This window comes from Topomyia yanbarensis, chromosome 3 (genome assembly GCF_030247195.1).
Source record: "Topomyia yanbarensis strain Yona2022 chromosome 3, ASM3024719v1, whole genome shotgun sequence".
Taxonomy (NCBI): Eukaryota; Metazoa; Arthropoda; class Insecta; order Diptera; family Culicidae; genus Topomyia; species Topomyia yanbarensis.
The window spans coordinates 277,002,036-277,014,640 of NC_080672.1; the positions used below are offsets into that span (position 1 = coordinate 277,002,036).

At 36.1% G+C, this 12,605-nt stretch overlaps 1 protein-coding gene across 1 annotated transcript in view; it reads right to left on the reverse strand.

The window, feature by feature from the left end:
• Positions 1-12,605, reverse strand: part of LOC131693369 (SCY1-like protein 2) — a 302,979-nt gene that overhangs the window by 119,132 nt on the left and 171,242 nt on the right. The window contains exons 6-8 of the mRNA XM_058981132.1: positions 7,276-7,413; positions 2,951-3,167; positions 2,720-2,865 (exon numbers count right to left, since the gene is read on the reverse strand). Coding sequence (XP_058837115.1) covers positions 2,720-2,865; positions 2,951-3,167; positions 7,276-7,413 — 501 coding nt within the window. The remainder of the gene's footprint in view (positions 1-2,719; positions 2,866-2,950; positions 3,168-7,275; positions 7,414-12,605) is intronic.

Sequence of the window (12,605 nt, forward strand, 5' to 3'; positions counted from 1 at the left end):
CATTCGCAAGTACAAGGTCAGACGCAGCTGCCGAAAAAATATGGTTTTTAAAGATTTCTATTATATAAATAATCTGCAGTATTAATACTCTTCAAATAAAAACTGGGTGATTTTCTAGATGTGTAAATTGTTTAAATTAACCACGAATATAGTACCTATTGCAATCCCAGATTTTAAAAATATCGAGAAAGTACCTTCGCATTATTAGATTTGGCTTGAAAAATATTTAGCCAGGCATAAAATCAAATTTTCGTTTAACTTCAAAAAACTTAAGTAGCGTGTTTTTATAATGAGAAAACCGAAAATCATATTGCTGGTTTACGAAAGTTACTGGTTTTTCAGTTAAACCTCAAATCATGTAACCCGCCAAAAGGCGTGCAATTAACAATATTTTTTTCTCGCTGAAACGTTCGAGATGGTTTTTGCTGGGATGCACATCGCGGAAACATGTCTAGTTTGTGAGTGCACACATACCTATGGATGTCTGTGACCTCAGTTTCAGATTTCCAGTATATTGTACAGGTGATCCTATTGGATCGAGACAGACGTCAAGTTCATCTTATCTGGTGTTTGAAGCGACAGATATACTCGCCTTGAAATGGAAAGATAATGATCAATCGGGAATATTAATCAAGAATTGTTGACTCGAATAACCGGGTTCAGAAATTCCCACACTCGATCTTAGTGTGTCCACAAAAATGTTAATCGTCGCGTTGATGTAATTTCAGGTGGCGCATGACAGTAATATTCACACAAACAGGGGGTCTGAAGAATCCGATTCCACAATTCCCGTTTCGCAACTTTTCGGATAATTTAAAATACTTATTATTCATTGATCGTCGATTTGGTGTAATTTGACATACATTAGTCAGTAATATTCAGGTGCAAATGTTGTATATGAGTTGCGCTCTTCGGATATATTTCCTCTACAATGTTCTATGGAATCGGTCTAAGGATGTCTCAAAAGGGATGGCATCTAGAGAATGCTACAGTACCCTCATGTATTCTGAGTAACTGTGAAGTTTAATATGGCGCTCGGTATTGTGTATATGCAGTGCCTCTTGGAACCGTATCTAAAAGTAAAAAAAGCCTTGATACTATCATTCCGTTTTTAAACTTGAGCTTCTGTTTCGACAGATTTCACAGCCGGTTCTTATGGGGTTTTCGATTGATTGACACCGGTGTAGTGGAGTGCACTGAAACTGCACCGTTTTTGCACTTTCTAGCAGAAGTGCAAAAAACTGGGTATGTTCCATTGACACTTCTGCTAGAAAGTGCAAAACCAGTGCAATCCACTACACCGGTGTCAATCAATCGAAAATCCCATTAGTGTACGGAACAGTTAGAAGGCTAATGCTACGATGCTACTGATCACTACAAATCCTTCCTGGAAGTGTTCCGCACATACGACGAATGGTTTACGAGATCGCCAAAGCAGGGATCAGTTCTATGTTACCCAAAGCTAGCTAGTACTCAAGGAAGAGAAGGATTTGAAGTAAGAAAGTTTAGAAAAGCGTGGAGTAGGGTCAATGGACAAGCTTAGAGTTTCCTGGCTACTTAACTCTTTGTCTTCTGCGACGCAGGACTCAGGATCTTTTGGCATTAAATGCGAATCACCTGAGTCTGCGGCATGTCCGGACAAGCGTAAAGTCAATTTAATGACTAATGCTGTAGGGACCGACAAAAAGTTAAGTCACGGAAAACTTCCACCCTAAGAGTTAAAGTGAGAAGTACTTGGAGGCGCAAATTGTTTTTCGCCCAGCTGCCCAACACCTCCTTTTGGAGGGTTAAGTTCTTCAGCTAGTAAGTGTAGTTTCAAGTTAGCACTCGACCAAATTTCAATTCTGCGGTGAAGTACTACTGTAAAGTAACTTTCTAATGATTTTTTTTTTGATAACTTTAAGATGTGTGAAAATTTTCCAATTGAATGGTACTATCACACGCAAATTTTTTTTTTTTTTCATTTCCCACAAATTTCCAGCTTTCAACTCATATATCATTTGATATAATGATTTCAACAAGCAGACAATGCGTTTGCATGATAGGTGGGAATGTTTTGAAGAGGTTTTAGTGGTGTTGACAACACAGCACATGTATAATACATTTATAGCGATTCTTCTGAACCTCGTTTAACGACGGGGTTGGGCAGCTGCGGGTTAACATGTAATGTTCATATACTGTAGATTTGGTAAAATTTCTTCGTATAGAAACGACTCGTGGTAGTAAACATCACGGTTTCGAAGGTGCCTTTCATTTATCACCAGTGATAAATTTGATATAGTCAAAAAATTTAAACAAGCAAACAATTTGAAATTGCCCAGGACAAAATCTGGCAAAAAGTCGGCAGTTGCGACAAATGAAGTCAGATTTATGTCATACCGGAATTATGAACCAGGGCATGGAAATTGCAACGAAGAGTGGCTTCAAAACGTTGCCTGCCGACTGTAATTTCTCGATGTTTTGGTCTGATTCGACATCGTGTCGCTATGCAAAATCTGTTCTAAATCTAAAGTTGATGTTTAGAGTGATTGCATCAGCTTTTCTTTATAAGCGAAAGGCAAAATGCGTGGTGTTCATTCTATTGAAATTCTTTTTGTGATTTCAGGACTATGAAAAAGGGTACATCAAATGAAAAAGGCTTAAAATTCACTGCCGTACGGAAGCTAGATCACACAGGACGCATCACTAATAGCTCATTTTGGCCATAGCTAGTACTCACCATTTCCATTTGTTTCAGATACGTAGGTGGCGAATTCCCCGATTGTATCAACGGTCTCCCGTGATTAAAAATGGCACATATCACCATACCGAGTGAAAACATATCGCTTAGTATGCTGCAGTTCGAGTTTATCTGGTTTTCTGGTGCTGAGAAAGGACGAAACCAAGATAATACATTTAATCCGCACAGTAATCAGCCGTATTTAATGGTTAATTGAACTGCTGCACTTACCCATGTAATCCAGATTGGGCTGCACCATTTTCGATGTCCTCGTCGACCAGGACTGGCAGGGAACCGGGTCGGTTGCGTCGGTTTCATTGACTCGTTCGGTGAATTCAAACCCAGCCAGCTTCCATGTGCCCTTCTTCGTGATTAGGATCGACGAGGGACACACATTCCGGTGTATCAGTTGGCCGGAATAGTGCAGAAAAGATAGGGCCTCTGTGATCTGTGTTCGAGGGGGAGAAGTTGAAGCGATATATGAATATATTGTTGAATCGTGATTAAATGTTGAATGTTCAATGTATTAAATTTGTATTCTAAACTAACTGGTTATAATAGGAGGGTTATTCATATTCAGCTTTCATTCAGATCGCTTAAGGTACCAGATACCAAATTAATTAGTTGTTGGCTTTTCAATGAAATTTTGCGTAAATTCTAACAAAATTAGTCTTTGTCCCAATCTTTAGCCATATGCTTTACAACAGCAACCTTTCCGCTCTCAGAGACAAAAGTTTTGATACTTTATGTGTATATTAGACATTATCAAGGAATAAAATTTACCAAGCCCCTCACTGACTACACCTGATAAGCAAAATGTTGATTCTTGTAGCTCGTTAGCACCACGACTACCGTGCCCCAGCTGGAAGAGGTAAAACTTTTCCAACGCGTTTCACACGGATCACCCAGTTGAATCGACGACAATTTCTTTTCTCATTCCCGTAATGGTTTACGGTTGGGAGTACGCAGCGTCATCCTTACTTGCCTATTTCCAACGTGTATCACAGCATCGTTTATCCATTTCATCGTACATGAAATGATGGAAAACACTTCTTCATACACCGGAGTAGGTCACGTTTCTGTTCATGATTCTGATTGGGATGGGAATGGTGTAGCACGCACGAGCTTCGTTGTGAAGAGGGAAACATAAATGCATGGCTTCGCGGGACTTCGTAATCAAAGATATAATTAATTTTTTTTCGCATGGCTGCGACATGGAGTTAAATCGACAAACCTGTGTGTGCAGAATCTAGGAGCATCTAATTTCCCGAGAAAAGGCTAAAATCATATTCACAGCACATCGATATCATATTTTGATATCGGCATTAACAAAAACAACTTTCTCAAACGAAGCCTATTCTTTTTCTCTACACCAGTTTTTTTTGACACTTTACCACAGTTGTGGCATCAATGTCAATATGATGAATAGAAGAATAAAGATGAAAATGGAAATACCTACATTTGTCGCTAACGTCGTGTTTGGTTTCTTTGATGAAGCGTACACTGCCCATAAAAGCATAAGAGTCCGATATGGAAAAACAGAAAGCCGAGAAAAACGCTGTTAAAGATTTATATTTTCATTTAGCCTTATGGATGGGACAATCATGTTTGGTATTTTTTCTCGATATTTTCTAAACAAACCTGGTAATCTGATTTGTGCAATGTGATTCAGTGGTGATACAGAATACAATCCAACAGATAACTCAATTTCGACAAAAATCCATATTGGGCTCTTATGCTTTTATGGGCAGTACACTGCACAAAATATAGAAATCTTTATAAGAATATCGTATATTTTTAGCCACCGCTAAAAAGACGCACCTATGCTAATCATAACGAAAAAAATGTTCCCAAAATCGTGAATACAGTGCCATGAATTCTGGAACAACCACATTTCGAAAACAGGACCATGAAAAACAATCATGGCTTTTATAATTATGTTCAATTTCTCTTATTCATAAAACCAAAGGTTGACTTATGATGTTGTTTCAACGTGACAAAAAAACACTTTTATACGATTTTTTTTAGAACTTTGCGTGAAGCGAATTGATCAAAACTTTTGTACATTATAGTACATCATTTCAATAACATGCTGTAATTTTTCTATGCAAAAATATCGACAAACGACTCGGTGATGAAGCTGAAGTACATCGTCTCTGGAAAAATATGATTTGCGTTGTTACCTGACATTCAAAAACTACTTAACCGATTTCTTTTAAACTTTGCGTACACACTCTATGAAAAATTACCTACCCCCTACGTTGAGTTTTCGAGATAAATTTTCAATTAAGAGGATTTTTTTACTCATTTTAAATAAACATTTCTATTTTTCACGAAAAGTTCCGCCTATTTGTGAGTAACTGAATCCAAAACCATTCGTGAACTGGTTCATGATTCCTAGCACACTTTTTTGTTGGAGACGAACCACTGCGACTAGTATTTAGATCTATTACGGTAAGTAGTATAGTAGTCACGACATACCATTCGCGCTCGTGAAATAGTTCACGAAATCATCAAATATTTTTCATGTATTTGTGAACTGGTTCATGATTTCTAGTACTATAATCACGACTGACCATTCGTGCACGTAAAATATTCCACAAAATCATGAAATATTATACATAGGTTTGTGAACTAGTTCATGATCCCCAGTACTTAACCTAAAATCTAACTTGTAAGCTTATGATATTTTGATGTATACCTAATCATTTTCAATTTCATGCAACATGGTAATGAAATTTTCACGATTTTTCAAAAGGTAGAGTATTATTGGTAGAACCATTTATGTTTCATGCACTATTCCATGAAATGTCATATATGTCCAGCTGCGACAAGCCAGCAGTAGATATAAGAAAACTATTAGGATCTAGAACATCATTGTTCATTTGATAAGGTTCAGTGCAGGCATTGTAATTCTCTCTCACTCACGCGAGAAGAGGCTTATCCAATGTCCAACTTTTCCGAGATTAGATGGGTCGCAATATTCTCCGTCTCCACAAATAGCGTGAGAATAAATGTTCCGGATAAAGTTTATTTGATTTTTTCCTTCTCACCGGAGAAGGTGATAATATTTTAATTTCGTTGAAATCAATGAAAGCGTCAAAATATAAACTTAATTTCAAAAGAAAGCGGCAAAGAAGTACGACAGACTTGTTTTCGTGTTTTGGAATTGCGACAGCAAGCCAGCGATCACAAAAAGGATACCATGATAAACTCATTCGCTCATTTTCCGGCGGTTTGAAGATGTTTCAATATTATACGGCAATTGAATTATTCATTTAATGAACAATTCAACCAACGAATCGTTTTGAAACATAAATGAGGAAGAAACGAGGACAACCGTACCAACCGTTTCAGTTTATAGTGGGTTAGGATAAAACGTTGGGAGTGACTTTGCTAAGAAGGTTAATGTCACTCCTTTGGTCCTTCGGGATGGGACAGAGGTATTTACACCTTGCCCTGGCTCATTAAGCCTAGGTTAAAGCGCCTTTACTCGCTCTGCTCCAAACGAATGCTGACATCGGTTTTAGATCCGAGTCGCTTTAGGTTCGCTCTAATATTTACAAAAGCCATATTAAAATGATAGTTCAGAGCGAATCTAGAGCGACCGCGATCCAAAAATAAAATCAGCATTAGCATGCACCTGTGCTTTAAACTTTCATTGTCCTTAGAAGATTATTTCGAGAAAAAAATATATGTTATTATTTTCTAGTGTTAGTATTTAAGTATAAATAGATTGAAGCGAGGCAGAATGGTTATTTTGTTCAGTTGATGACTGACAGAAAGGAAACAAGTGAAACAAAAAGATGGTTATACGTTATAGAAGTTATGAGCTTAAAATGAAACTCTCAGATGTAACCTTAGACTCCTGACAGCAGGTTTATATCTAAGTCTGGTTCCATTGTCATGGTTGATTCTCTCTAGAACATCAGCAGCTGGTCGCATATTTTCATTAATAAAACCTTCGTGAGCCATTAATAAAAATTATTTTACATATCCAGTGTTGTAACGCCTCGAAAAACAAACTCACAATAACCCATTACCGCACAAAACCCCATATACGAGCTACAGAGTGTGCAGCATCTTACCCCTACTCGGCATCTCTTCCGAAATTACCCTACGACTAATAACAATGGTCAACAAGAAAAAAAAATGGAAATACTCCCTTGTCATTCAGGCCCGTCTTCGACTCCTTGGAGCTGTCTGCAATAGTTGCTCGACCACTCCCACGTAATACAGTTTAAGAAACTTTAATTTAGTTTCAATTTTAAATTAGTTTCAAACTCAAAATATTGTCAAACCGCAATTTTTACTAATTTTTATTAGTTGAGGTTTTTACATGTTACAATTGTACAATGTTTCCCACCGATTTTTTTCCTGGATCCGCCCTTGCTCATTTGATAAGGATTATTTGGTTTCAAGACATAATAGCTTTTTCGTTCTTCTTGGATCCGCTCTTTTGTTCAATAGGGTAAGAACGTATTCAGTCAAATAATCGTTTATCCAGAATCAGTTGTAAACTGAAAATAATTCGTTGAAAGACATAAACAGCTTACCTGCAAAATTCCGTACTTTAGCTCTATATCGAGGAAGGAGTATTCCTTCGCATGCGTAGGTCGGCTTGCGGGGGAGCAATTTTGTATCTGTTGTGACGCACCGGTGCTGGGTGGACCCGGGGCAGTACCTGCACTTTCCTGGTATAGAGAAAGAGGAAGAAGAAGGTAATTTATACAAATTTAGCTATTTGATTGAAGCGCAGCGGTCGTGATATTGTTTGTGTGTCGGTCTGGTTCTCCGTGAAAGATTGTTTTCGTAGAACAGATTATCTTATATAATTGAGGACTTTCGTATTTCATCTTTTATCCGATTATCTTAACAAACAATTAATCATGAAATGTTTGTCAACCTACCAGCTTTTAACGCACATGAAATTGGCATCGTTGCCATTTCGTTTAAAATTGTATCCTTGAGAGGCTAAAGATATTTTTACCCTTTATTGCGTCAGAACAAGCTACGGTATCCTGATAGGCTATTCATATTATATTTTAAGAAAGGTCATTAAACCGTCAAATGCGATAACAATCATTGTCCAAACAATTCTGGTTGCTGGTTGAAAGTGCAACAAACAAGATTATTCTTGCTTAGTGAAGGATAGTATCGGATCAGCTCACGGTGTACGGTATGCCGACTATAGTGGGAATGTTGAACACGTGTGACGCTAAATGACCTCTAGGCTGAACGCAAACCGCACGATAGTTGGATGGTTGTATTGCAGCAGCAGAAGAGTCCTCTATTCAGCCGTCCCGTCTATGGCACACAGTGCACTTTATGTCGTAGTCCAACGTTCTTCGCATTGCATTGCATCGGGCTCCCGCAAGATCGAAACGCATATACGGCACAATGGATTCAAAATGCTTTTAATAGTAGTTTATTCGGGTTTACAAGGGTTTCAACAATTTTCAGCATGATGTGTTGTTCGCCGAATGCATATATATCACATGCAACGACACATGTCTTGTTATGGGAATTTCAATGCATTCTTCACATGTTTCAGTGACGTTAGGTTAAGTGGCTAGCTCGTAGTATTGCCAGTGGTAGTGAACTTGGGCACGACAAAGAATGATATATAATCATACTTTGACAAATTGTGAACATACCTTTGTAACAACGGTAAAGGCTAAATCCTTTTTCCAAAAAAGTGTAGTTTTTGAAGCAGCAAAAACAAACAAACAAAGTGTAGTGTTTGGAGCAACAAAAAATAAAACAAAAGTTTTTAAAGCAACAAATGTAATATTTTTTTCTTAAATAATGGCTTAATTCAACTTTTCCCTGTTTACTGTGAATCGAATATTAGGTCCAATTTTGCAACTTGATCAGAGAATGCGACTGAGACCTCTGCTACTGATAATGGCAAACCATTGTCAATAACAGCAGATTGTGACGCGGATGATTTAAGGAAAATATTGGTTTGTATCTTTTTGCCATTGAGCATTAATCCATTAAATTTAGACCATTGAACTAAATTTCTCTATATTAACAGTTGTGTGTCCAACTAAAACAAACAGGTCGACAAGGGTACCCGGGAACATGCCAATTTAACTAATGCACATGCCATTTTTCAGCTGATTTGCACAATTTTGAATGCTTTGGATTGAAAAACTCATTACCTTTCGATTCTGTGAAAATGAAACGGATGAATCTATCTGGTTTTCGGTAATCCGGATATCTGGAGCAATGTTCCAGTACTAGGATATAATTTGGAAATAATGAACCTACCAAGGGCAACGCCAATGACTACAATTGTTTTTAATAGCAAAACCAAATGTTGCTAGCAAACGACTTTCAAATTATCGATGTATGAAGGGCCACACAGGGTTGGATCCATAAACAGAAGTTCTTTTGCGCAATCTACAGGGATAAAGAATCCCGTTCCAATAATAAAATGCAGATGTTTGAATAGTAGTATTTGTAATAGTCGTTAAGGCACTATCTGATACTTTGTGTGAGTAGAGCGCGTCAAACTTACCGTGCAATAACAGATAGAAATATTAACAATAATTACATAGTTCCGGAGAATTAGGAATTCAGTGCAGTGTTTTCTGACTAGAGCCAGGGGATCCACAAACTTTAATCCATGACACAGTTCGTATGATGTCCTGATGAACCATCCCTGCCCAAACAATAAGTTAAAGAATATCATGAAAAATGCTCCCATGCTCCAATATCATCAAAGCTTCTCCTACGAAACAACTCTGTCCCTCCGACCTCTACACTCGGTCGCTCATTACTGCATGGTAGTACTGTTCCTCGTAAAATGTGTGCAATTATTATCACTTCCAGTTTTCAAAGAATTTCATTTAGTTTTGCTATATTCAATCTAACAAAAGGGCAAATTGCCTTTGGTGGATTCTAAGGCAATAACGGGTACCAGTATACCTATAGTCGCTACATTCTAATACGGCTATAGTCTCAGAAACTACAATTTAAAAAGTGTAAACTGTACCAAAAAGTGTAAACTGTCAGGTCATTGAATACGAATTTTGATGGATGTGGAAAAATCTAAAATATGCGTGAAATGAGCTCACCTATATACCGAACGCCTACCTTTCCCCACGCTGCTTAATGTCATTCATTTGAATGGGTCGTATCTTTGAATGGCCTTAAAATCACGCGATTCCGATATACTGGCGCAGCTTCAAACGATGAAATCGTCGTAAGACTTCTACTTCTTGCTGTACAGTTCACCCACTACTCGTCACCGATTCCTATTTAATCTCACTTCGCGGAAACACTGATCCTCCAACTGCAGTGTAAACGGATTCGATACATCAAACTACCGGTATTTAACTTTACCGGAAATAACAACACACTTTCCGCAATTGTAGCACCTCGGACAAGAAAATTTCCGACGGGAGCGAAAACAACTCGCGTGTGCCGTCGATGACTGCTACGATCCTTTTTTGGATATATGGGATAGACGTTCAACTATATAGTTTAAGGTTGGACAGAGAATGCGCAAAATTCGCAAACGAAAAAAGCAGTTTTTATTCACACCGTATGTCAGATCTTCATTAAAATCAATCAGCGTATGTAGAATGTTGTTACAGTACTGCTGATTGATTTTTGTGAAGATCTGACATACGGGGTGGATAAAAACTGCTTTTTTCGTTTGCGAATTTTGCCCTTTCTCTGTCCAACCTTAAACAAATACAAACATGTATTTGTATTTGGTTTAATCATCAGACCCTATGGTTGAATAATATTTTGATTGTTTTCGTATAGCTTTCAAATGGTTTACAATATGTCAAAGGGAAAGTTGCAGGAAATGTTATGGGGCTTTAGAAAAATCTATTGTTGTTGAAGGAGAAACGCGAATGACTTATGAAAATGTCATGATAAAACAAAATAATTGTGCTGCTTAAAAAAATTTAAAATATCTCGAGAACTACTACATTTAAGAAATTTTTTGATGTAAGCATTTTGATTTAAAATGGCGTTTAGAATCATAATCAAAAATAAAATTGTATTTTTGACTGCAAATAGTATGAATTATAAAAATATGTCAAAACTTGTTGTTAGGAAAACTTTTTTTTGAAAGTTTCTCCAAGATCCAAATACACCGAAAAAGTTTCTTTCACGTCTTTAAAATGTTTATCACATTACATTGTTGACATTTTATGATGGGGTAATGCGAATAACTTTCAAAAAGGGCTTAATTACACGATTTAATTGTTTTTGTTGTAAAAAATTCCAAATATCTCGACAACAATCGCATTTTGGAAGATTGTTGTTAAATGCATTTTGTTTTTAAATGATACTTAGAATTATATTCTGTAATAAAATTGCAGTTTTGTATGTCAGTCAGTATGACATTTAAAAACATATACAGGGTGTTTGTTTCATGGTTAAGAATCTCTCAGGGGGTGATAGACTGTCATATTTGGAGAAAAAATACACATACCATCAAATCTCAACCGTTACAGAGTTATTGAACTTTTTGTGTAAAAAACATATTTGTCTTAAAACACCTCTAACTTTAAAAGTATACTTTGTATTTTAAATCTTTCAATTCCGTTCGAAAGGTGAGAAAATTTCCTATTGAATGGTGTTCTCATATCTTTTAATTAATTAGTTTTAATTACCTTTTAGCTGTAAAGTAGTTACAAGTTAGTGTTTTTCAGGAGGTTTTTGCTAATTTTCTCGAAATAATGAAGTATGATTATAGCAATATCTATTATCCAAAAGTTGGGTTTTAGGACAATTCATAATTTGTTCTTGGACGTCATATTCATATCTCTTCTCATTTCTTTGTAATTTCATTACTATACTTTTCCTGTACCCGACTTGCAAGTGCTTAAAAGACTCTAATCTAAAAAATATGCTTTATATCGTTATTTACAAGATTTCATCGGAAAGCTGAGAAAATGTCTTATCAGTTCATGTATTAATATCTTTTAGTTAAGTATACTAAATGATTTTTAACTAACGAAATAACTCAAAATTTGTGTTTTGGAGAGTTTTTTAATTATTCTAATTATTAATAAACAAAACTTATCGTTACTATTGTTCATTTGATGCCCCTTAATGTTCTCTATAACTTTTTATTTGACACTTTGTCTATATCTCTTTTCATTTTGCTGCTATTTAATAGTTAACACAGCATGACCCCGCCACAAATGTAGTGGGTTCATAATCGTTATTTTTGCATATGAAACGATGTGATAAAAACGATACTAAAATCACTTAATTGAAGGGTATTAATACATTTTTCTCTGTAAAATTTTCCTAGTTTTCGAATAAAAAAGGACAATAAGTGCTATACTTTTTCGATTAGAGCTGGTATTAGTGAAAATGAGATAAAAATATCCAAGTTGAATAACCCAAACTCATGAAAATGAGAAAAGGTAAGTGTATCATGTCAAAGAACGAATTATGCAGCTCTTCAAGACTAACAATCTGAATTATTAAAATGATGAGGTTAGGCTATTATGATTTTCAAGAAATGACCGAAAAATCGATTAAAATTGTCTAATTTTCAATAAATTACTTTGAAAAGGCTACTTAATTTCATTAGCTGAAACATGTGAAGGCATCACTCAATGTGAAATTTTCTCACCTTCCCAGTGGACCTAAAATATTTTAAATACAAAGTATACTTTTTGAGTTAGAGGTATTTTAAGACAAATAAGTTTTTAACACAAAAAGTTCAATAACTTTGTAATGATTGAAAATTGATGGTATGTGTAGAACGATTTTTTTCTCCAAATATTACAGTCAATAACCCCTCGAGAGGCTCTTAACCATGAACCAAACATCCTGTATAAAGTTATTGTTAGAAAAACTTTTACCGATATGTTCTCTATCATGCAATCACATTCAAAATGTT